Genomic DNA, 26,319 nt, shown 5'->3' on the forward strand with positions numbered 1-26,319 from the left:
GAGGAGGAGGAGGAGGAGGAGGAGGAGGAGGAGGAAAACAAGAAGAATAAGATGAACAAGAAGGACAAGAACAATAATAAGCTCAACAACAAAAGCAACAACAACAACAACAACAACAACAACAACAACAACAACAACAACAAAAGCAAAAAAAAAAAGAGAAAAAAAAACGCTTCCAACCTTCTGTTTGTGCGTCACCTTCACCTACACTCTTATGCTCACCATCCCAACACTGTCAGTGGAGAGATAGTGACAACCATTGTGCATTTGAGTTGTGAGATCAATACGTTGGATATTCTGTTTCCTATTTTACTTTTTGTTCATTTTTTTATTTTTTTTATTTTGTGTCAAGGTTACGAAATAAGAAAGGAGAGAAGAACAGGCCATTCAATTAAAAAAAAAAACATAAATAAAAAAGAGTTTTTATCTATGTATTTTCTATTTATCTATCAATCAATCAATACACCTATCTAATCTATCTATCTATGTATCCAATTTGCAATTATTCTTTTTCACCGTTTTGGGGATTAGCACTAAAGTTTTTTTTTTTACTAATATTGTGTTTCCCATGGCCGGTGTCCCTATTACATAAAATATCTATCAGTCTATCTATCTAATAGTATCCATAATTTTTATCTCCCTGCCCATCAATGCACGTCGTCACAATAATTTTAGCACAATGGTATCTTACAATAACAAGTCTATATGGACAGAAACTGAATGCGAACGTTGGGTGACCGAATAGACTTGTTCAGATTAGTAATTGGAAGAGAGAAGGAACTGGGGAGACATGTACGTATATGTGAAGGGGAGAGAGAGGAGATATTGGGGAGATGTACACGTGAAAGACAGCTGGAAGGGATGAACATGGATGTAGAGGAAGGGGGCAAGAGTGCAAGTGTTAAGGTGACCTGTGAGGAAGGGTGGGTGACGGGTGCTGGCGGGGTGCTGGCGGGGTGTGGGCGGAGTGTAGTGCATGTTGTCTAGTCCTGGTGTCTGTCTGTCCCTCACACAACAGTTAGGCGGTCACTTGGGTCACGGTGTCCGAGGTAAGGAGACGAAGAGAATGTCGGGTATTGCTCGCTCGCTCTCTCTCTCTCTCTCTCTCTCTCTCTCTCTCTCTCTCTCTCTCTCTCTCTCTCTCTCTCTCTCTCTCTCTCTCTCTCTCTCTCTCTCTCTCTCTCTCTCTCTCTCTCTCTCTCTCTCTTTCTCTCTTTCTCTCTCTCTGGAGGGTGAGCTGCCTGTGTCCCTCTGGTGTCCTCGAGGTGTACTGATAATGGCCAAGGACACGTCCAGCGGTTCCTCCTGTGTCAGCGAGTGTGTTTTTAAGTCCCATGAGGTCCAGTCTCTCCGCCCCCACTATGACGCAAACACTACACTCTTCTATTCTTTGTCCGTTCAGAATAATGGTTTAAGGAACAGTATTCTAGTAAAACTTTTTTTTTTTTACGCAAGACGGTTATGGCTAAGGGCAATCAGCGAATGTATTTCCATGAACTTGCATTTCCAGCTTCCCTACCCAACAGTGACGCACACCGCACTGTTCTATTTTCTACTTGTTCACTGTGAAGACAGGTTTAAGGAGTAGTACTTTCCTGCTAACATTTTTTTTTATTTTTTTTATGTAAGAGAAGTTCTGGTCTAAGGCAATAAAGGAACGAAGAATAAAAGGACCGCTGAAAATCCCAGTTCAGAACAGACCAAAAAGAAAACACGGCAGAACAAAAGAAAGACTCACTGGAGATGCCGGGCCCCAAAGGAGAATTGTCCATAAAGGATATCCAAAGTTGTTAGAAGTGTCTTAATAATGGATCAGCGACTTGGACACGGAATAGGGAAAGGCAGTTAAAAGTGGATGCTGTGGAAATGAGACGGGCGTGTGGTGTGGCGGGACGGGAGGGCGACAGGAAAGAAAGCATGTATGAGGAATGTGGTATGATGACTTGTGCAAGCAGTGACACACACCACCTACACTGTTCCGTTCTTTACCTGTTCATTCATTTAATTATTTTTTTTATGTTTAAGGTTCATGAACAGTGAAGGTAACACATAAACGAGCACAGCGTAAAGACACGGTACCTCCTGCCCATAGCGTGGAGGACACCTAACGAGACTCTGCGGGAGTTTTTTATACGTTTTGATGCAGTGTATGAAGGATTATAAAAAAAAAAAATAGCCAGCATTTGAGCCCCTAAGTAAGGGCTATTTTGACCATAGAATGCTTAACTGTTTCCCACCCTTCTTAGTGCATACCTTAAATTCAGATGATTTTCAGGAGCCTTCAAGATACTGTACAGAAGCTATGCATGGACAGGAGAAGTAATCCATGAACGGAGAAACATCATCCCAGTTGCGTCTGCTACTTCTGGGGAAGGCAGTTCTACTCCTTCTGCAGGAAACACTACAACTCATCATTCTTCTCTCTCGCCAAACAACTCCCACGAAACAATAATCATAGAAGTAGTTTTCCCTCAAGGGGTCATCGGTGTACTAACATCACCATGGCTAACTGTTACTGTGTAGTGGTTCGGGTCACATAGCGAGGAACTGTAGACAGAAAGAAACAAGAAGCGGCTATCAGCAACCGGTGGTGCGTCTTTTTAATACAGGAATTTTAGTAAGTGTATTCTGCTCTTTTCTGCACACCAAGTGATAGATGTTTGCTCAGTGAAATGTTGATTTACAGTATTACAGTATATTATAAGATGAGTTCCGTCTAATAGATCATAAGATAGTTACGTTTGCAAGTGTCCCTGATACGTTCCCAGGCCTGACTGCTCACGTTTTGACACAGGTGAAATGCAGCTGATACGTGTGCCCCTGTCTATACAGCGGCGGCAGGAGTCAGGCAAAAAATCGTTAAAGTGCCTAGTAACAATAACACTTGGAAGAAAACTGGACTATCAACAAAACTATAAATGAAGAGAGAGAGAGAGAGAGAGAGAGAGAGAGAGAGAGAGAGAGAGAGAGAGAGAGAGAGAGAGAGAGAGAGAGAGAGAGAGAGAGAGAGAGAGAGAGAGAGAGAGAGAGAGAGAGAGAGAGAGAGAGAGAGAGAGAGAGAGAGAGAGAGAGAGAGAGAGAGAGAGAGAGAGAGAGAGAGAGAGAGAGAGAGAGAGAGAGAGAGAGAGAGAGAGAGAGAGAGAGAGAGAGAGAGAGAGAGAGAGAGAGAGAGAGAGAGAGAGAGAGAGAGAGAGAGAGAGAGAGAGAGAGAGAGAGAGAGAGAGAGAGAGAGAGAGAGAGAGAGAGAGAGAGAGAGAGAGAGAGAGAGAGAGAGAGAGAGAGAGAGAGAGAGAGAGAGAGAGAGAGAGAGAGAGAGAGAGAGAGAGAGAGAGAGAGAGAGAGAGAGAGAGAGAGAGAGAGAGAGAAAGCCTCCCCTCTTACGTAAAAGTATGTGAAATGCGACTATCCGGTACCGTAGAGTTTTACCGCGCCGCTGCCATCACCTCCCCTCCGACCTCCCCTCCCGCCCACCGCTCCATCGCTCAGCCAGATGGAGAGAGGAGGCAGTTTTTTACTTTTACACACACATCTCTCTCTCTCTCTCTCTCTCTCTCTCTCTCTCTCTCTCTCTCTCTCTCTCTCTCTCTCTCTCTCTCTCTCTCTCTCTACTACACGTTAGTTTATTTATTTACTTATTTTCATCATGTAAGAGGAGATTGTAGCCAAAAGCAAGAAGAAAGGCTGATAATAAGATCTGCTGAGGATGCCATTCCCCAAAGAGTGCAGTCAAAAAGATTATCCAAAATTTAGTGAGAAGTGTCTTGAAATCTCTCCTCAAATTTTGTTAATCCATTCGACAAAACTCTTTTGGGGGTTGGTAGCTTCATTGTGTGTGTGTGTGTGTGTGTGTGTGTGTGTGTGTGTGTGTGTGTGTGTGTGTGTGTGTGTGTGTGTGTGTGTGTGTGTGTGTGTGTGTGTGTGTGTGTGTGTGTGTGTGTGTGTGTGTGTGTGTGTGTGTGTGTGTGTGTGTGTGTGTGTGTGTGTGTGTGTGTGTGTGTGTGTGTGTGTGTGTGTGTGTGTGTGTGTGTGTGTGTGTGTGTGTGTGTGTGTGCGCGCACTCCGTAAGAAAAGACCCACAGCACACGAGGAGGTGAAAAGCATGTTTACGCCAACACTTCTTTTCCTTCCCATTATAGTAACAAGGCTATACAATAACGGATTATATGCACCTTTTTTTCACCTCCCTCTCCCTCTCTCTGGTGGTATTCAGCAAGTCTCGGCTGTCCCATGTGCACACAATGACACACCTTCATCAAGATCCACATCCCCACCACCACCACCACCACCACCACCACCACCACCAGCGTCACAGAGGTCCTCGTAATACGTCATGAGGAAGTCCCCTCTATTCATTCGGGTTTTACTAGTACGGAGAGGTACTGCAGCTGACACCGCTCCGGTTTTCCATAGCTCGCCTGACTCTCACCTCTGACGTCAAATGAGCGTGTGGACGTGAGCGTGTGGCTTGACCTAACTGTGTGGGGAGCCTGACTTGGAAAAAGTAGAATAAAACCTCTCGTGTCACGTGTATACGACTACTTCGGTGGCGTGGCTCTTGTTCTCCTCGCTTGTCTATTTCTGTTTCTCTGTTTCTCCGCCTTGCCATGAATTGAACTCTTTGAAATTGTGGAGATTCAGTTATGTTTCTCTTCCTTACTACGACTTGATTTTTTTCTTTTTTTAAGTAGAGTTTGAAGATATTCTTCTCTTCCTACGAAATGAGCAGTGTAAAAAGTGGAGTTTCAAGATATCTCTCTTCCTTACTACGAACTGAACTGCTTCAAAAAAGGGTCTTCAAATACATGTTTTTTTTTTCTTTTTAAGATATATTTCTCTTCCTTTGTACGAGTTCAGCAGTTTAAAAAGTGAAATTTCATTATATATTTATTTTCCTTCTTACGACTTCATTAGTTTAAAAAGTGAATATTCATTATACTCGTATGTTTCTCCACTTAATTGAGACTTATGCTGTTTCAAAAAGTGAAGTTTGATAATGTGTCATTTCCTTCCTATGACCTGAGCTGTTTCAAAAGTGTATTTCATAATATGTTTCTTTTTATTTCTATGAACTGAGCTGCTTCAGAGAGTGGAGTTTGAAGATATGTCTGTTTCCCTTAATATTATTTGAGTGGTTTCAAAAGTAGAGTTTCAAAATAGGTTTCCCTTCATTCCTAGGAGTTTAGCAGTTTCATAAGTGGAATTTTAAGATGTGTTTCTCTTCCTTACTAAGACTTGATTTGTTTTAAAACTGGTGTTTAAAGATATGTCTCTCATCATTACCGGTGATGGTGGTGGTGATGGTGGTAATACGAAGGCACCATTCACGCACCATACACAACAAGGTGCTAAACCCCCATTACGCTAACACCTAGTATATGAAAACAATGAACTACAGAAAGAAAAAAAATCATAAGCAAAACAATATACATTAAGTTAGTGGAAAGCGTGTCACCAAGGGATGCCAGAGGGAGAAGAAAAGGTGAAGAGAAAGCTGGAGAACAGAAGAACATCTTTGCCTTGCATTAATAATTAAATCCTCGTACAGTACATAAGGCAACGCCCCTTCAAGATACATTAGGTAACGCCCCTGCAAGATACATATGGTGACGCACCTACAAGATACACGGTGACGCCTCTTCAGGATGCATCAAGTAGCACATCTTCCGGATAAATAACACTCGAGGACTGAAACTGGAAGCAACTCCTTTCATTTCTCCCTCACCACTTTCCCGCCTCACCACCACCACCACCATCACCACCACCACTACCACCACCACCACCACCACCACCACCACAAAAAACTACAATAACAACAACCCGCATTGTTCAGAAAAAAATCTTTTGATACTTAACTATAATTTGTTCCCTAAGAGAGAGAGAGAGAGAGAGAGAGAGAGAGAGAGAGAGAGAGAGAGAGAGAGAGAGAGAGAGAGAGAGAGAGAGAGAGAGAGAGAGAGAGAGAGAGAGAGACATCAAAATCACTGAAAATAAAATAAAACTCCACAAAAAGAAAGAAAAAAGAAAGAAGTAAAAAGAAAAACCACGCTTGTTATTTTTATTCTGCCCCCTTTCTCTTTCTTTCCTTTTTGGGTCACGGGATGCTTGGCGGGGAGGGGGGAGCGGGGCGGGGAGGGGCGGGGCGGGACTTGGTGGGACGGGACGGGGTGGGGTGACGGGGGGCGAAGTGGAGGCGGGGCGGGTCTGAGCGGGGCGCGGCATCATCTCGTGACTCTCAGACACGTTTCTAGCACAACTTTCTTCATGGCTTACTTTCTCGCATCAACAAAGACTGCCTTACTGCTCCTCACGCTCCAGTGTGTGTGTGTGTGTGTGTGTGTGTGTGTGTGTGTGTGTGTGTGTGTGTGTGTGTGTGTGTGTGTGTGTGTGTGTGTTTGTGTGTAGGCGTTTTCTTCTATCGTTAGAAAGTTTGTGTATTTATTGATTCAAACCTCTCTCTCTCTCTCTCTCTCTCTCTCTCTCTCTCTCTCTCTCTCTCTCTCTCTCTCTCTCTCTCTCTCTCTCTCTCTCTCTGTGTGTGTGTGTGTGTGTGTGTGTGTGTGTGTGTAATAATAATAATAATAATAATAATAAACGGTTTATTATTTAGGCAGTTAACAAACTGAAAATGTACAGAGGGGGTGGGGAAATAACATTAATCCTAAAGGTAAGTCTAATCTAGAAGGAACTACTGATTGATGGCTCGCACCATGGTGGGAATCGCACTGAGTCTGTACCGGTCCGTGCGCGGCGCCTTTAGGGGCGTTATCTTGTTGTGGTGTCTGGTGGCACGGACCGGGCGACCAGACACCACAACAACAAGATGTGTGTGTGTGTGTGTGTGTGTGTGTGTGTGTGTGTGTGTGTGTGTGTGCGCTAGTGATCGGCCACATTTATGCATAGGAATACAGAGGAAGGACAAATACCAGGAGACTATTTGGTGTATGACATGAATAAAGGGAGAATCTACTATCTGTCTTCGTTAAGTGAATAATGAATTAACACTGAATGATAGCGAAAAACTAAATTATTTCAATCCAATTCATGTATTTGCCTGATTTCTAAATAGATCATGAAAGAGCCCAGTCTACTCCGTGTCCTGAATCTGAATACTGGATTTATCACTGATCTGGTGTACATACGTTGCAATACCTCTAGTGCGCGGCGGGAGGAAGGGAAGACTGAAGTAATCAAAGCAGGAATCGAACCCAGAGAGAGAGAGAGAGAGAGAGAGAGAGAGAGAGAGAGAGAGAGAGAGAGAGAGAGAGAGAGAGAGAGAGAGAGAGAGAGAGAGAGAGACCCCAAACCTGCAACAGACACCCACGCCCTCCCCCTCGTTCCTCTTCCTCACCACCACCACCACCACCACCACAACCACAGCCACCGCCACCACCACACAACTCGAGCCGATCACAGGTGTACTAAGACATTAAGAGAAAGGTAATTAAGTCTATCACCTTCAGTCCAGTACATCAAGGTTACTTCAAGAACATAAGGAAAGCTGCAAGAAACCATTGGACCTACTTGTGACCTTGTACAAAAACACGCCTACCTATATTCATCTTTCACCCTATCCGTAAATTTGTATAAACATTTAAAGCTTCCCTTAACGCGATACTGATGTGATCACTGAGTCACTAGTTATCCGAGTTCATAATACGTACATAAGAATCTTTAGAAAAAAAAAGTTTAGACGTATTTATGGATGATCGTTGTCTTTAATGAAAGTTTTCCAGGTATTTCTGTTTTACGAACATTAGAAAATAAGAAACTAAGGGAAGTAGCAAGAAGCCTTCAGGCCTACAAGGACTGCCACGAGTAGGCCTGAAGGCTTCTTGCCGCTTCCCTTATTTTCTTATTTTCTAATGTTCGTAAAACAGAAACACCTGGAAAACTTTCATTAAAGACAACGATCATGAATATGGATTTGAGATGAGAAGAGACAGCAGAAGACAAACATTCCCTTACTCTCTTACGTTCTTATGTTCTTATTCTTTCGCGTCCTGCATTTCTTTAACCATGATTGTCCCGTGCCGCGGTGGCCTTCTCCCTGTGCCAGGTGGTGAGTGCCACGTGGCCCAGTCATCCGCGTTTGTTCAGCCCATATCTGCCTGTCACCCTTAAACTACCCACCACCACCTCCTTATGACGCAAATCGCTCCACTTGTGTGTGTGTGTGTGTGTGTGTGTGTGTGTGTGTGTGTGTGTGTGTGTGTGTGTGTGTGTGTGTGTGTGTGTGTGTGTGTGTGTGTGTGTGTGTGTGTGTGTGTGTGTGTGTGTGTGTGTGTGTGTGTGTGTGTGTGTGTGTGTGTGTGTGTGTGTGTGTGTGTGTGTGTGTGTGTGTGTGTGTGTGTGTGTGTGTGTGTGTGTGTGTGTGTGTGTGTGTGTGTGTGTGTGTGTGTGTGTGTGTGTGTGTGTGTTGCAGGCCAGCCCAGCAGACAAGACACGCGGCGCGGCGGCACGGGTTTGTGCTAGAAGTTTTGCCACAATTGTTTTCCCATACAAGAGACAGACGGAGGGAGCGGCGGCAGGACTGACCACGCGGGGGAAAAAACAACGGTAACCCACTTGGCGGAGGCCGGAGCGAGGAGGCCGGGGATTCTTCGCCAAGCACAAAAAAGTCTAGCAACAGTAACTTTCTTGCCGAACTGGGTCAGTGTGGCACGGAAGAAATATCGAAGTTTAGGTGAAAGTCTCCTGCGGCGCACGTGGTGGCAGCCTCGCGACACGTTACTCGGCAGACCTTAATCTGACCTAAAAATTATACTAGGAAATCGTGTCTGTCTCCACGTCCGACTTTATTATGGGTGTTGTAGGTGTGTCACGCAGTCTGCGGTACACTGGTGCTGGTCCAAAGGCTTGTTCAGTGTTAAGGTGAGAGAGGAAGTCTGTTAACGAGTGAGGAAGGAAGTATGTTGCTTAACGAGTGAGGAAATCTTTGTTACGAGACTTAAGAAGTGAGAAATACGGTAATAAAACTGTGGCTGAGAAATAATTGGTCTACATTCTGTTACTTTTTCAGCTGCACGTCTTCCTTTGCATATTTTTTTTCTTTAGCACAGTATCACTAGTTAACCTTTTGAATGTCGATCTTGCTCAAAGTCAAAAGATGTTACAGAATGTTTCAGCCCAAGTTGTCCTTATCACCTGGTTCATTAATGTGTCTCGTACTTTCCAGCAAAAATTAGATAAATCTATCAGCAACTATGGTCCAAAGAAACGAACTAAGACACTCCCAAACCCATCAACCCACCTATCCACACCCACACCCCACATCCACCTACCTGGGCTCACACCCGCATCCACATCCACCCACCCCACTCACCCACAAACACTTGAAAAGCTTCTATATCAATATTTTACTGATACTAATTGATTAATCTCTCTCTCTCTCTCTCTCTCTCTCTCTCTCTCTCTCTCTCTCTCTCTCTCTCTCTCTCTCTCTCTCTCTCTCTCTCTCTCTCTCTCTCTCTCTCTCTCTCTCTCTCTCTCTCTCTCTCTCTCTCTCTCTCTCTCTCTCTATATATATATATATATATATATATATATATATATATATATATATATAATATCGCATATTTTAATTAAGTCAAGGTGCGCATTCCATAAAAAAAACAAAAAAACTTGGCTTTCTATTAGACTCCTAGACGGGGTATATACGGTTAGACTGAGATCAGCTTATTACATGCTTTGCCAAAAGTTGACAGACATTCCGCAAAACGCCTAGGTATTTTATACAGTAGGTGAGTTTCTCATTTTGTCAATAGCGCGTACATTATGGAGTTAACCCTGCTGTAGTGTTCATTCTGGCCTCTAATGTTGCGTTGTAATGTAGGCAGAGCGTTAATCGATTTCTAACCACGCCTGGACCTTACTGATAGCCACTTAAAGGGAAGGTAATCAGATAACGCCTCCCTCTACCACTAACACCACTCGGGCCGGTACCATCTAACACTGCCTGGTCCGTCACCTTCCGCCCCGCGCCGTGATGGGCCGTGGGAGGCGCTCCTGGCCAGGAATTCCCAAGTGTACTTGAATCATAAATGGGTCTGTTTACGCTGGTATGAAAGGAACCCCCCCCTCTCTCTCTCTCTCTCTCTCTCTCTCTCTCTCTCTCTCTCTCTCTCTCTCTCTCTCTCTCTCTCTCTCTCTCTCTCTCTCTCTCACGCACCTTTCCAAACAAGTCAATATATCAGTGACAGAAGACTGACTCTGTTACTGAAAGACGTGTGTGTGTGCGTGTGTGCGTGTGTGTGTGTGTGTGTGTGTGTGTGTGTGTGTGTGTGTGTGTGTGTGTGTGTGTGTGTGTGTGTGTGTGTGTGCTAAAGACATTCAAAGTTTCAAAGAGGAAATATGAAGCAACACTGTTCAAAGACAGGGCATGAAAAGTGTGATTCAATCCTAAGAAAATAAAACTGGGTATTGACAAAAATAGAAACACTTAGATAGATAGATAGACAGACAGATAGATAGATAGATAGATAGATAGATTGATAGATAGACAGATGAATGGATGGATCGATTGAATGATGGAAGAATGGGCGGATATATAAATAGATTGATAGATAGATAGATAAATAGAGAACTAGATAGACAGATAGGTAGGTAGATAGGTAAATAATCAAACAGATAAATAAATAGAGATGAATAAATGGATAAAGAGACAGCTAAATAGATAGATAGGTAGGTAAGTAGGTAGATACACAAACAGATAAAAGATAGACAGATGAAAAGATAGATAGATAGATAGATAGATAGATAGATAGATAGACAGATAGAGAAATACTTAGATAGATGGGTGGACAGATATATAGATAGATAAATAGAAAAATAGACATACAAAGCAGTGAATGAACAGGTTTAAGACGAAAAACAGTATTTGAAAAGACGAAACAATAACAAGCAAAGGGAAATTTAGCGGCCGCAGGATTACAACACACAAAGAAAAGTATTTGGAATGACGAAATAATAGTAAGCAAAATGGAAGGTGGCAGGCACAAGATTACAACACACAGACATATACGAGTACCTCAAGTTCCTGTTGTTGAAGGAACGCGAGACTCACTTCGCCACAAGCACCTCTGGAAGGAAGCAGAAAGAGAAGTAACGGTTAGTGTTCGCCTCGCTACTCGCAACACCTGTCAAAAGAGGAGCATTAAGAATATACATTGGCTCTCTCTCTCTCTCTCTCTCTCTCTCTCTCTCTCTCTCTCTCTCTCTCTCTCTCTCTCTCTCTCTCTCTCTCTCTCTCTCTCTCTCTCTCTCTCTCTTCTATTTTCATCGGGAACAACATATGAATGGACTATTTTTATGATTTATCTATGAACAAGATCAACATTCAAGTGATTACTAACCTTGAGAATTTTGTTTATATCATCCTTGCTATATCTCATGTACCACTTCAAGCCCTCTATCAAAATTCCCTCTTATAACCTACGCATTTACTTATGAACACAACAATGAGAGAAGGATTTTCCATGTAAGAGAGGCTCTGATCTAACCAACAAGCTATAACAAAGATGCTAGTCTCTAAAGAGTATAGTAAAAAAAAAAATTATCCAAAATGTCTTGAAACACCTCTCTTGAGAAAGTTCAAGTCGAAGGCAGGAGGAAACACAGCAACAGGCAGGGAGTTCCAGAGTGTAGCAGGTGACAAGTGTTCCAGCGGGAGGCAGTAGCTAGGTCAGGCCAAGCAGCGCCACGTGAGCCTCGGGGCTTACGTGGCCGTGCAGCTGTTTACCCTACAATTCCTGCCAGGCGCCACACTTTCTCCCTCCTTCTCCCTCCCCCACGACTCCGGCGCCCACCACCACCACCACCACCACCACCACCACTACCCTCTCGGGATTCTAGAACACATCCTCGCCTCCATACCTCGCCCACACACACGCTCTCTCTCTCTCTCTCTCTCTCTCTCTCTCTCTCTCTCTCTCTCTCTCTCTCTCTCTCTCTCTCTCTCTCTCTCTCTCTCTCTCTCTCTGTCTTCTTTTCCGATATGATCTTCGCGCTGGTCTTCTTTACCTTTTCTTCCTTCCTTCCTCCTTTCCTTCCTTCCTTCCTTCCTTCCTCCCTTCCTTCCTTCCTTCCTTCCTTCCTCCCTTCCTTCCTTCCTTCCTTCCTTTCTTCTTTCCTTCTTTTCTTCCTACTTCCTTCCTTATTTTTTACCAGCACGAGTCTCCCTACAGAGTTGCCGTGGGGAAGGAAAGGAAAGCCCAGAGCACATTATCAGGTGACGTGGCGGCAGTTTGTGAGCTTTGATGCTTTGGTACTGATATGCAAGCCTGCGTGAACTGTGGGGAGTACGTGCGCAGGTCTGAGCTGCCTCGGGAAAGGGAAGGGGAGAGAGGCCCAGAACGCACGCAGCTGTACCCGAATGGCGCGGGGATTTGTACAGGCCTTACAGTGAGCTAAGGAGTAAACACTGTGCTTCTTCAACAGACTGGAGATTATCCAAGCACACCCAAGCGCATACCCTTCTTTCCCTTTCTCCCTCCTTCCTTCCCTCTCTAGTAGCTCTTCAACAGGACGGGGAGTGCCAAAGAACGTCTCTCTTCCTCCTTTTCTCCCTCTTTCACACCATTCCTCACTCCATCCATTTCTCCTTCACTCCATGCATCTGTCTCTCATGCACTCTATGCTTCTGTTTCTCGTTCACTCCCTCGAGGTAATGGCGGCACCTCGTTTTTTTCTATTTTCATTCTTTTCTATAAAATTTCCTTTGGGTTTTTACTTCTTCGAACCAGTAAGATATTTATTTCCCATCCGTTTCTTGTACGGCTTATGCCAGAGGGAGTGGGGGGTGGGGAGAAAGCCTTCTACTTTGCTCTCCTTTTTCTTCTGCTATTACTCAGTAGCCGTAGGTCAGGTCATCTTGTGAGGACCGTAAGGTGTGCTGTGGCCTGTGTATCTGTGTAACTCTATGTACCTCTATCCCTCCCTACCTCTTAAGACCAATGTTTCAGTTCAAACTTCATTCCGGCCCTCCTCTCCTCCTTTCCTTCCCTTTCACACTCCATCCCTCTCTTCTTCCCTCCTTATCTAGGTAACTATCCCTCTCACTCTTTTCCTTCCCCCCAAAAAAAAAACTTCACGCCTCTATCCTTCCATCCCTCTCTCGCTCGAACATCTATCGCTTCTCTCTTTCCCTCATTTTATCCCTCCCCCTTCCCTCACAAGCCTCAGACTTCCACCCCTCTTTCACTCAGTCCCTTCCTCCTCGTATCCCTCCCCTCCTTCCTTCTCTCCTCCTGTCCCTCCCTTCCTTCCCTCTCTCCCTCACCCCATGCCCCTGTCCCTTCCTTCTCCCTCCCCCTGTCACCGCGTCGCAACAATAACTAACTGTACACGAGCAGAACAATATGCAAGCCAGCCTGACTTTCCCGGTGTCCTCCAGCCTCCTGCAGCGGTGAGTCTACGGCACCGCCCACCCACCTTTGCACTACCTCCTCCTGCCCTGACGCTGCTGCTGCTGAGGGAAGGGAAGGCGAGGAAAGGGGAGACGGAGAGAGAGATGGAGAGGGAAACGGAGAGAATGACCATTTTGTAACCCACAAAGAGACAGAGGAAATTATTATTATTATCATTACAATTTCTTTTTCAGTTTTTTTTTTTTTTTCTTGAGTATTTTTTCCCATTCTATATTTTTTTTTACTCTTCCTCTTCTCCCCTCCTTTTATCCGCGACTCCTCTTCTCTTATCCTCTATTTTCATTGCTCTCTCTCTCTCTCTCTCTCTCTCTCTCTCTCTCTCTCTCTCTCTCTCTCTCTCTCTCTCTCTCTCTCTCTCTCTCTCTCTCTCTCTCTCTCTCTCTCTCTCTCTCTCTCTCTCTCTCTCTCTCTCTCTCTCTCTCTCTCTCTCTCTCTCTCTCTTTATTGTTTCCTCCTCTCCTCCTATTCTCTTCTTATCTTCCCTTAAGCCATCTCTTAAATTCACCCAACCGTTTGGTCTTTTCTTACTTTACTTTTTCTTATTATTTTGCACTTAACTCTCCCTCTCGCTTTACTTTTCCCTGACTCTTGAATTTAAAATCTTACTCACAGTCGCCTCTCACGGTAATTTTTATTCTTAATTTCTTCCTTTTATTCTCACCCTGCTCTAGCTATCTACTTTTTATTCTTCATCTGCTTTGTCACTCTCAAATCTGCTGTTACTTTCCCTCTCCTCTTACTCTCCTCTTCACTCGTATTATGCTCTCTGTTCCTTAAATGTTCCTCTTACTCCGCTCTCTACTCTTGCCATGGTCTCACAGGACTTTTAATTCTAGTCATGCTCTCACGTTATTGAATCTTGCATTACTCTCTAACTCGTCACTCTTCCCTCATCTTCCTCTCCCCCTCTAAACATTCCTGAGTCTTGTACAGTTACTCTAATTGTGATGAAATAGTAGGTCAGTTTATGAATGAGGATGCTAGACGAAAATAGTTAGGCATGTTTTATACAGGGACTGCCAAATGTAGGCCTGGTGTCTTCTTGCAGCTTCTCTTATGCTCTTATGTTTCTTATTTGTCACGCTTCCCTTACCTTCCTCTCCCCCTCTAAACATTCCTGGGTCTTCTAGTCATTCTTATCGCGAGGAAAGGCTAGCCACATTTATGGATGGGGATGAGAGGAGGAAACAGATAGGCATGTCTTATACAGGGACTGCCAAGTGTAGGCCTGGTGGCTTCTCGCAGCTTTCGTTATGTTCTTATGGGGAAGAACTAAATTATGGCGCAGCTGTATGGAGGTCATATGAAGCCGCAACAAAATAATAATGATACGAAGAGTTAAAAATCGTTTGACGCTTAAGTATTAATGCGAAGCCGAAGGAAAGAATTATCAAATGATTAATCAAGATCTGTCGTATGGATTCCGTTACTATCTGTGTGGAAAAGGGGCGGTGCAGTGGCCGTGTGAGTCAGCGGGCGCGATTACGAAGTGGTGAGCGTGTGCAGTGAAATCAAGGGAAAAGTGACGCATATCTTTAGTCTTTTGTTTCGTCTTGCATGTACAGGCAAGTCGAAGGGCGCGGCGTATTCAGCAGGGAGTCAAGAAAGATTCTCTCTCTCTCTCTCTCTCTCTCTCTCTCTCTCTCTCTCTCTCTCTCTCTCTCTCTCTCTCTCTCCTCTCTCTCTCTCTCTTCTCTCTCTCTCTCTCTCTCTCTCTCTCTCTCAACAGGGCATCCCTATCCCACAGGCGCTTAAGTAACCAAAAGGAAGGAAGAAGGGCGCCCGTCCCATAGGTTCACTTCACGCCGTACTCTTAGAGACAGACTGTCTAATTTTAATGAGGTCATATGGCGCCCACACGCTGCCCTCAAGACTCGGCGCTCCACGTGTACGCTTCCTTGTGATGATTGAGGCTTCCGAGACTCGAAGGAAGCCTTTCAGAGGAGCACGCACTCTCTACCTGGCCACTAAAGCTTTCTCAGGACAACCGCGGGCCACACTTCACAGCGGGGTAAGCAGGTCGAGGTCGGGGTACGGATAAAGGTTTGCTGCTGAAAAGGCACACTTGAACGTCTTACGGCTTGTTTTTTTCACGCCCTGCAAGCGGAACCTAACACCCCTCGGCGAAATATTTCAATATTTGCAGCAGCAAATCGGATCTGCTTCACTTGAGACAGCTTCACAACAGTTCCCCGCACGCCAGAGGTCCCCTGAGATGCACGTTAAATAAAGGCTGCTACAGCAGTTTAATGAAGTGAAGGGCCGCGGGGAGGCTGACACGAGCGGCGGTGCACAGGAAGCAGGGACATGATGGAGGGACAGAGACATGAGGGGTGTGTGGAGGCAGAGAGGCAAATTACATACAGTGGTGGAAGGCTAACTCACCAGAGGCTGGACGCGGCGGCGTGCAAGTGACGCCGCGCCCAGCCCCCAAGTGTTACCTGCTGAGCTTCACGGCCTGTTCCTCAAGCCCCGCCCACAGCGCCGCTCCCCCGGCCAATCATAGGGGTCAGCTTCCTCCGCTATTCTTCCACTATTCTTCAGGAAACCCCAGCCCCCCCTTGGCCAGCAGAGTATAAATAGCGGCGCGAACCTTGCAGCTTCGTCAGTCACTGCTCTGCCAGGTTGAGAACTGCTCGCAAAAATGGTCTTCGTATTGGCTCCCGCAACTATCGTGCTGATGATGATGGTCCTTGTGGCCGTCGCAGTGCAGGAGACCGCACGGAGACGAAGAAAGCAACAGAAGCAGCAGTATTTCCAACAAGCCTCACCGACGACAAAGAGCAGTGACGACCTGGAGATCGGCACCCTAACACCACCACCCGGCCCGACTCCAATCCCTTTCTTCGGCAACCTTCTCAGCCTCCGGAAGTACAGCGAGTGCCCCTACCAAGGCTTCTGCGAGCTGAAGGAGAAGTACGGCCCCGTGTACGCCCTCAAGATGGGAAACAACCCCACCGTAGTCGTCAACACCTTCGACACTATCAAGGAAGTCCTCGTCAACAAGGCTAACTCATTCGACGCTCGCCCAGACCTCCTCCGCTTCAAGCTCTACTTCGGAGGAGACCGCCAGCACTGTGAGTATCTTCACGCAGCTTCTGTCACCTCTCTGTTCAGGCCAGACTTTCTTAGTATGCCCCAGAGAACCACTTTCCTCTTTCCTCTCGCCCAAGTTCCTTCCACAAGCCAAACCAGAATCTCTGCTGACCCCTTGTTCGTTTTCTGAGATGTTCGAGTGCACGTATGCCATTTCCGTGTTAGTGGCGGTCGCCGTGGCCTTGCGGTGACGACGGGGCGTCAAGGAGTAGGCGGCGCATCAGGAAGGGCAGGGTAGGCGGGCATCACTCTTCTGGCTTATCAATGGAGCTTCACTTAGCGGTCCTTTTTCTTTCATGAATCTGTCTTTGTCCTCAAATCTTCCTCCCTTGTGCATAAAAACGTGGGAAAAATTAGTAACAAGTAATATAGTAGAAAAAAAGGTAAAGCAGTTCAGAGATAAAAGAAATCTAATTTAATTTGTGATCCTTATAAAAAGTGAGCAATAGGAAGCGTTAGAAGTAAAGAGAGAGCCACTGGTAGAGAGCAAAGTGAACAAAACTGTAGACAATGAAGCATAAGGCAAAAAAACAGCTTCATTGTCCCTTCCATTGGGGAGCAAGATGGGGCGGGGGATGGAGCACAGTCAGGGGGTGGGTGGGTTCAGGGGTGAGATGTGAGCGGGGCGGTGGGGGAGGCAGGAAAGGTGACAACACTCCCGGTGATAGACTAACATGAATTGCAAGACTCAAGCGACTCAACGCCACTCGCCATGCCAGGAACTGACCACCACACAACAGCAGCAGAAACACCCCTACTACTACTACTACTAATATTTAATACAGCTGTTACTACTACTACTACTACTACTACTACTACTACTACTACTACTACTACCACTACTACTACTTCATCTGTTACTACTACTACTGCTACTACTACTACTATTATTACTACTACTACTACTACTACTACAGCTACTACTACTACTACTCAATTTGTAAGTTAGACAGTTGGAGGCGGAGGGATGGGGGCAGGAGGGGTGAAGCTGAAGATGATCCAAGTATCTAAGAGGAAGAGGGGGAGGAGAAGGAGGAGGAGGAGGAGGAAGAAGAAGAAGAAAATCAAGGTCCCACTAGTCCAGGCAGACAATGAATGACCACACACACAAACACACACACTTACGAGGAAGGAAGTGTTCTCCCTTGTTGCCAGGAAGTGATCCCTCTCTCTCTCTCTCTCTCTCTCTCTCTCTCTCTCTCTCTCTCTCTCTCTCTCTCTCTCTCTCTCTCTCTCTCTCTCTCTCTCTCTCTCTCTCTCTCTCTCTGAATCATCAATAAACCGTAACTCTTGCAACTAACCTAACCCACTAACACCTATCCATACCTAACTTAACGCACCTTGACCTGTCCCAGCACTAAGCAACGTCCCTCTCTCTCTCTCTCCTCTCAGCCCTGGCCCTGTGTGACTGGAATGAACATCAGAAGCGCCGCATGACCCTCACCCGCTCCTTCCTCATGTTCCGCGGCCAGGAGAACAATTTTGCCAAGTACGAATCCAACGTTGTGTCCGAGATGCCCACCCTGATCAACGAGGTGAGTCTGAGTCAAGATGAGTCAGAGAAAATTAAATTAAGCTGGATATTGAGGGTTCACAGGGATAATTTTCTGAAGTTCTGTTTTCTCGTTGAGGTAGAGGAATAAAGAGTTTGTTTACTATGATTGCAAAGAATCAGATAGGAGTTGGAAGGATAGTTTTGAAATACTTTTAACTTATTCGTTGATCTGAAGTAAAAGAATAAAAGGATTTATTTAGCTTTTTATGTTATTTTAATTGTTAATAGGATTTTCTCTCTCTCTCTCTCTCTCTCTCTCTCTCTCTCTCTCTCTCTCTCTCTCTCTCTCTCTTTGTGTTGCTAATGGTAACCGTGCTTGTGTCTCGCCGCGCAGGTGGACAAGTCGCTGGGCAGCCCCATGCCGGCCAAGGAGCTGTTGTCGTACTGCGCCCTCAACATCTTCTCGGGCTATATGTGCTCCAAGAAGTTCCAGTACGAGCAGGAGGACTTCCAGCAGGTGGCCCAGAACTTCGACTACATCTTCCGAGACATCAACAACGGTCACGCCATGGACTTCCTGCCCTCCCTGCAGCCTCTCTTCACCTCCTACATCAACGAGATCAAGTCCAACGTGTCCAGCATCCGCCAGTACATCCTGGACAACATCTGCCTCGAGAAGTACGAGCGTCTGCGGCAAGACCCTTCTGATGTTGAAGACTTGGTGGACGCCTGCTTTGCTAACCTTCTGGTGAGTGGCGCTCTGTTGCTGCTGCTGTTGTATCACCTGCCTTGTGCTGGTGGAAAATTGATTAATCTTAAAGTGGATTATGTTTCATCCTCCTCTTCTTCTTTGTTTTCCTACCTAATGTTGCTGTTCCTCCTCAGACGACCAATGAGGATGAGAAATGGGACTGGCAGACCATCCTGTACATCGTGGAGGACCTGCTGGGCGGCTCCATGGCTATCAGCAACATCGTGATGCGCCTCCTCGCTCACATCCTGCAGAACCCACACGTGATGGACGCCCTCCGCGCTGAGGTGAGTCTCGCCGCCCACCCAACATTTACGCCCGCTTCTTAATCTCATGGAACTTCATTTGCTTCAAAATGACATGATACTCGTATATCTCCCTTGGTCTTGCCTAACCCCATACCCTCCACTCCTTCAGATCGATGAGAAGATCGGGCGTGAGCGCACCCCCACACTGCAGGACCGCCACGAGATGCTGTACAGCCAGGCCGTGCTATACGAGGTGCTCAGGGTCACCTCCTCCCCTGTGGTGCCCCACGTGGCCACTGAAGACTCCTCTGTGGGAGGTGAGTCGCTGCGCCGCGTCCCTGTCACTCACTAGGGAGTGTTTAGTGTTGGAATGAAACATGCCAGAGCGCCGCCCCCGCGCTACCCCACCCCGCTAAACAGTGTGTTCCTCCCCCTACCCAGGTTACGCCGTCAAGAAGGGATCCATCGTTTTCCTCAACAACTTCGAGATGAACTCCTCCCCCAACCTGTGGGACCAGCCCGACAAGTTCATGCCCGAGAGGTTCCTGAAGGACGGCTGCATCAAGAAGCCCGAGTACTTCATCCCCTTCAGCACCGGCAAGCGGTCCTGCGTGGGCTCCAAGATGGTGGCCAACACCGCCTTCATGGTGGTCACCACACTGCTGCAGCGCTACAACATCGCCATGGCCGACCAGGCCACCCCAGACCTGCCCCAAGGCAAGATCTCCCTGGACTGGAACCCCTTCCAGCTGGTGTTCACTCCACGCGAGTGAACTGACTCGCAGACACCGCGTGTGAACCGTCTGCATCCTCGTGACTCGGGCTGCTGACTGGCTACAACAATCGTACACATTGGAAACTGATCAAGCTTTGGTCACCTGTCATCCAAAACTAGTACAAAGTTATGGTTTCGCCATCACTGAAGCGCCTCAAGGAAACATTCGGAAACTCTCTCGCAGAGGCCGAGAGTTGGTGTTGAGTGCCGGCCTGCGCACACCACCGCGCCCTGTCTCTCAGGCCACGTTGTCTTCTTACTCTCGCTTCTTTCCTGGCTAAAAAGTTGTCCATCAAAATTCTCTCTCTCTCTCTCTCTCTCTCTCTCTCTCTCTCTCTCTCTCTCTCTCTCTCTCTCTCTCTGGCGCCTGAGCACTTCCCCGGGAGAGTGGCGGCAACACGCCTCAGAGACGGGCGAGGCTGCCTCTCAAAGTACGTGATTCACGGGTCGCATTAACTCACTACGCTTTATAAGATAACAGTTAACTCGGCACCCGAGGCGACGCGGCTCCTGGGCCGACACCACTACCACCACCACCACCACCACCCAGGGGCACGTGCCAGCCTCCCGCCCACCAACAGTTAGGGAACCGACGCGACGCGTGTCACTTCATATTTCAACTTTGCAAATCAGCTTTGATTAGTGATTTTGAAGTTACTTACTTCACAGTGAAATTCTGCGTCTACTTTCCTACACTGATAGCTTTTATGATTTTTCCCACAATTGTCTCTGTCTTTTGCCGCCTGGCCTCGCCTGGACTCACCTCGCTTCGCCTCGCCTCGCCTGGCCTGGCCTCGCCTCGCCTGGCCTTGCCTCGCCTCGCCTGGCCTGGCCTGGTCTGGCCTCGCCTGGCTCTCTCTTATAAGTCTTCCCACAACTGTCTCTCTTCGCCAAGCTTGGCCTGGCCTGGCCTGGCCTGCCCTGGCCCTCTCTTTCCTCCTCGCTTGGTGCTCGCCGCACCTCCGTGCCAAGATCTTTGCCATCAACACTGCACACTTTGCGATCAACAACACTCTTTACACTCTAAAGACTCTTTCTCGTTAATCTTGATAACGTTAACCTGAAGCCTTTAGTCGCTAGATCTAACGGAGACACTTGCACTAGCTGTGGGTTCAACTAGTCCCTGATATTGTTGTTGACGGCGGCGAGCCCCGCGGGCTGGTTCCCTGACACAGCCGCCCCGCGGGGCACCGCCGCTCACACATTTAATGTTACGTTAATAGCTTTAGCTCTACATATATAAAAAAAAGCATTTGATAATAAAAGGATTGCTGAATGATGCAGCGCCGCCACTAGCGTGCCCGCGTCCCGCTGCCGCCCCGCCGTGCCGCAGCCTCGTGGGCGCCACTTGTTTACTCTTAAGTGTTCGAGCGATCCTCCCATGACAACGCCTTCATCGCTACCAGCACTCAGACTTCCCAGTGGCTGCCGCACCCACCGCCGCGGCCAGGCCTGCCCCGCGCCGCGCCGGCCAATAGGCAGCCCCGCCATCCATCCTTCATCCTCTGCCCCGCGGCCCACCGGCCCCCACTCTCCCTCCTCACGCTGTCGGAGGCCCCTCAGCGGCCGCGCCTGTAACCCATCTCTCCTGTATTTATTTTGACATCTATTGCATCTGTTGTGTTTCATACCATTTGTGCTTTGTACTGGAATAAAAGATTTGATACTGAACACTTGTCTTTTGTCACACCCTAAAAATTACTGTGTGTGTGTGTGTGTGTAACAATGATTATAGTATTAAATTTACTAATTTTCAGCCTTGGCTGAAAATCCACTTCTTATATATTAACTTCTTACATACTAACATACATACTACATCTTAAGTATACATTAACCCTAAAGAAACATATTACACTTTCATATCATGGCTGCCGCTTGGCGCCACGAACCTGGAAGATCAGGCCGGGGTTGATCAGGCGACTCTGTGTATTTTTTTCAAATTTGTTTCTCTTTCCAAAGCAGCGGGTCGCAGGTCCCGACTTACACCAGGTACCCACTCCCTGCTAGGTGAACAGGGACTACACAGCAAATAAGTCCGCCAAAAGATTTCTGATCTGGCCTGGGAATCCAACCAGTCCCCTCCCGATTGTGAATCGGCCACGCTAGCCACTGCGTATGTGATTCACCTACGGTCATTTGCTGGTCACCCAGCAAGCCGGTACCCTACGGAAAGAGCTCAGAGCTCATAATGACCGATCTTTGGGTAGGACTGAGACCACTCACACACCACACACCGGGACAGCGAGGTCACAATCCCTCAGGTCACATCCCGTACCTACTTGCTGCTAGGTGAACAGGGCTATACATTAAGAGGCTCGCCCATTTGTCTCGCCGCGCCCGGGATTCGAACCCGGGCCTTCTTGGTTGTGAGCCGAGCATGCTAACCACTACACTACGCGTAGTGTGTGTGTGTGTGTGTGTGTGTGTGTGTGTGTGTGTGTGTGTAAGGGAGGTCGGGCAGTGGAGAGGGACGAGTCTGGTTCACCGGGAACAAGAGACAGTGATGATAATGAAAAAATAAATAAATAAATAATAATAATAATAATAATAATAATAATAATAATAATAATAATAATAATAATAATGCAATAAACAGATAATTATTCGAATGAATAAATGTATGGATGCATGAATAAAGAAAAATACATAAGGGAACACACAAAATTACAGTGAAATTAAATAACAAAACACACACACACACACACACACACACACACACACACACACACACACACACACACACACACACACACACACACACTTACTAAACCTTGTTCCCTGCCAGTCCCAACACCTCTTCTGTCATGACTTGTCCTTCCTGTCATGTCTCCTTCTTATTGATTTTTATGGCAACCGCATCATGAGCGAGATTAGTTATCTTATTTATATATTTATTTTTGCCCTTAGCCTGCCTCCCTAATACACGCACAAAAAAATATTATTAAACACAGCCTTCAAGCTAAGTGCAGTACAATAGTCTAAGTACCTCGACATTTACCCAAAACTTCTACACATCCAGATCTTATCATCATTATCATCATCACTACCACCATCATTATCATCATCACCACCACCATCATTCTTCTCATTATCACCATCATCACCTCACAGGTCTGTATCCTTCAAACATTTCAGCGTCTTATTTTGACCATTTCCACAGGCTGTAATGGAAGATGTCTGGCTCTTCAAAGGTGTTTTTATTACTGTAGCGATACTCTGATAGGCATTCTCCATCACCAGCAAAGAGAAACACCAATAAGCGCCCTCTAATCACGACTGCGGTGGTTAAACATAGTTCTCAGCAGCGGCCGGAATAGTACGGATCCTCTGTTCACGAGACAAGCGTGTTTATCTTCTCTCGTCTCTTCTTTGTGGTCGCTGCTTTTAATTATCCTTTCCCAGCTGTTTCTATCTTATAAGAAAGTAACGAAAACTGCAAGAAGCCCTCAGGCCTACACATGGCAATCCCTGTATGAAACATATCTATCTATTTCCACCTGTCATCCTCATCCATGAATTTGTCTACTCTTCTTTTAAAGCTCCCTACTGACTCAGCACTAACATTCTCGCCTTGCGCCACTCTTTCCCTTATTCCTTTGTCTCTCATGTCTCCTTTGATGCAGTCTTTCCACCTTATCTTAGGTCTTCCTCTTCCTCACATTTCTGGCTCTTCCTCTTTCTCGCATTCCCATCACCTTCATATCCGAAGAGATAAGAATTTTTTTCCTATCTCTTAACGTGTGTTATTTCTGAAACTTTATCTGCGTGGAATCTTACGGCCAGTAACCATACATTCCTGGCACACTGTCAATCTCCACTCAATCTTTCACCAGTCTCCTCCGAACTACCGACAATCAATCAGTTGCCGTGTTTTCCAGAGACTGACAGCAAATCAAGATCAAGATACAACATTAAACAAAACAGATGAGTGTCGTAGGAACTGAGTTTCCTACCGTGACTTTCGCACTGTTCCCTTGTCGCCTTGATGCCCAGCCAGACTTCCTGGTCAGGTTTGGTCATGAGAAGAATCACAACAACAACAGGAGGAGGAGGAGGAGGAGGAGGAGGAGGAGGAGGAGGAGAACGAGAAGGGGCTTTGGAAGGTTATACCTGACCTTATCCCGATGATCTTATTTTCACAAAAGGGAGGGAGGGAGGAAACAAGGCAGAATAAAGAAGGAAGGAAAGAAGGAACAAACGAAAGAGAGAAAGAAAAGAAGAAACGAACAGACAAACAAACAAAAGAGAAACAAATAAACAAGGAAAGAAAGAAAACAAAAAAAAAGGAAAAAAAATTCTTTCGCTAGCACAGCCTGGGATGAACCGCAGGTGCTTCACGAGAACTCTGTGGAGGCTGGCGTGGACCTGAGCGTGAGGAGAAACCAAAATACACGTTAGAATACTAATGAACATCACAAGAATGAAGGAGACAGACAATATTCTCAGACCCATCCTTGTATTACGCTCACTTTCACTTATCTCATTACAAATGTTCATAACAACACCACCACCAACAACAGCAATAACAATAACGACCACAATAAAAACAACAACAACAACAACAACAACAACAACAACAACAACAACAACAACAACAACAACAGCAACAACGACAGTAACAACAACAAATTTATCATCATCATCAACATATCGTACAGTCTTCAGCGACAGCATAGCCCCGCCCCAGCGAGCGCAGCCCCGCCTTGCATCACGGCACAGAGAGGCAGGCAAGGAGAGAGGAGGCGGGGCGGGGCGGGACGGGACGGGACATGCAGTGATTACCAAGACAGCGGGTAGCGGCGCGACTCCCCAGGTGAGTGTAGTGATGGGCAAGATTATCAAGTTCCGGCCCCTGACAGGTAAGTGATAAATCAGGCTAGCGGAATGTTACCTCACAGCAGTCATGACAGGTGCCGGGGAGGGCCGCCACTGCCGCCACGCTTACCATTCCAACCGATCAGGTGTCGATACTTGGCTTCTTTGTGTTCCGATGTATCGGCGGCCATCGGCCAAGCCCGGGGGAGCTAATCTGCGGCCACCCGTCACTCCGATCACCCGATGCCGCTATTTTGACAGCGAGCAGAGATGAAGACCGCTGGCAGAGGCCATCAGGAGCTCAGGATATGCCTGATGTAATGTGTGTGTGTATCCCCCTCTCCCCTCCACGGCCTTCTGCGGGAGTGTGAAGATACAGCACCACGTCGGCAGCTCGGCCTCGTCCTTGCCAGACCTGTATCAAGCCGATCATTTTCTTTCCTCGGAGGTGAAAAATTCTACGTGCCGCCAAAAAAATAAATAAATAGATAAAAATACTGCAGTTCTTCGTTGCCCATGATGACGCCACTTTCATCAACCACTTCACCTAAGCGCCGCGTCAACAAGCCGCCACTGGGCACTGAATCACCATAAGGCGCTGCTGACACAATGCATGAGGGAGGCCGCAGCGGACACCTAGTAGTGGCGGTGCGTGGCCATGATGAGAGGACTATGAGGGGCTGAGAGGCTGAAGGGCTGAGAGGCTGAAAGACTGAGAGGCTGCAGGATTGAAGGGCTAAGAAGCTGAGAGACTGAGTGGCTGAGAGGCTGCAGAGCTGATGGTCATGCCTTGATTGCCTCGATACTCACGCGTCAGTCATCCTTCAATACACAATACCAACACGAAACACAATAGCTATACGTCAGCAATACCTGAATGTTCTCTCTCTCTCTCTCTCTCTCTCTCTCTCTCTCTCTCTCTCTCTCTCTCTCTCTCTCTCTCTCTCTCTCTCTCTCTCTCTCTCTCTCTCGCAATCATTGTCAAAGTATGATCAAAGACATTTTCGCAGAAACACACAGAAATCTCTCCATACACCAGATGCATTCATTAGAGGCAACCCTGCGACACCCGAGGCTCTCTTCCGAATTTTTCTACTTTTTATTTAACAGAAAGAAGATCACAGGCCCATTGGTATCTTGGCTAACGTTTCGCTTTATTTATAGCTCTTAGCCACGATCTTTTTTACTGTGCATAAAACAAAAGAGTTCATATCTATAGGAAGAGAGAGGAGAGCCAAGTGTCTAAGTTAACACGTGTATTCTCATGCGGCCTCCGATCTGGTCAGGCCGTCAAGAGTACCTCTGATTACCGCCCGATAGGAAGCGTCCCGCAGAGGGTGGAGGCAGGGAAGGGCAGGGAGGGAGAGAAGGAGGGAGGCACAAGCAGGGCGCACCTTCCTCACGCTGGGCTGAAGGTGAAGGGCAAAAAGGAGAGCTGGAACCTTGTTGCTTATCCTGCTGTTCTGTAAACAGTGTTGGCGGTGAGGCAGAGGGGGCGTGGTGCTGGCGTGGTGCAAGACAAGGCCCTTAGATGATGCTGAAGAGAAGCTAAAAACTCTTCTTGCTTCTCTTCTGTTAATTACTCATCAGCTTCGTTCAAGAGCTTGCGATGGTTGCTGGCTTGTTGGCTTAAGCTTCACACTCTACTCTGAGACTCGCTTCTTTAATATGGTTTATTTTCAAAGGCCACATACATGAATAATAGAGTTGTCATG

At 46.7% G+C, this 26,319-nt stretch overlaps 1 protein-coding gene across 1 annotated transcript; it reads left to right on the top strand.

Moving 5' to 3' along the window:
• The first annotated feature begins 15,937 nt into the window (after window positions 1–15,937).
• LOC135096169 (cytochrome P450 307a1-like) lies at window positions 15,938–21,460 on the top strand. Its single transcript, XM_063997506.1, has 6 exons — window positions 15,938–16,501; window positions 17,913–18,055; window positions 18,410–18,763; window positions 18,901–19,053; window positions 19,184–19,331; window positions 19,456–21,460. Exons 1-6 carry the CDS (start codon window positions 16,069–16,071, stop codon window positions 19,785–19,787), a joined length of 1,563 nt encoding a protein of 520 aa, XP_063853576.1. The 5' UTR covers window positions 15,938–16,068; the 3' UTR covers window positions 19,788–21,460.
• The last annotated feature ends 4,859 nt before the right edge of the window (window positions 21,461–26,319 follow it).

This window comes from Scylla paramamosain, chromosome 3, assembly GCF_035594125.1.
Source record: "Scylla paramamosain isolate STU-SP2022 chromosome 3, ASM3559412v1, whole genome shotgun sequence".
Classification (NCBI taxonomy): domain Eukaryota; kingdom Metazoa; phylum Arthropoda; class Malacostraca; order Decapoda; family Portunidae; genus Scylla; species Scylla paramamosain.

Coding starts and splice junctions, on each gene's coding strand:
- LOC135096169 (XM_063997506.1), top strand. CDS start 16,069: ATGGTCTTCGTATTGGCTCCCGCAACTATCGTGCTGATGATGATGGTC. Junction 18,764..18,900: donor CCTGCTTTGCTAACCTTCTG/GTGAGTGGCGCT, acceptor GTTCCTCCTCAG/ACGACCAATGAGGATGAGAA. Junction 19,054..19,183: donor TGGACGCCCTCCGCGCTGAG/GTGAGTCTCGCC, acceptor CCACTCCTTCAG/ATCGATGAGAAGATCGGGCG.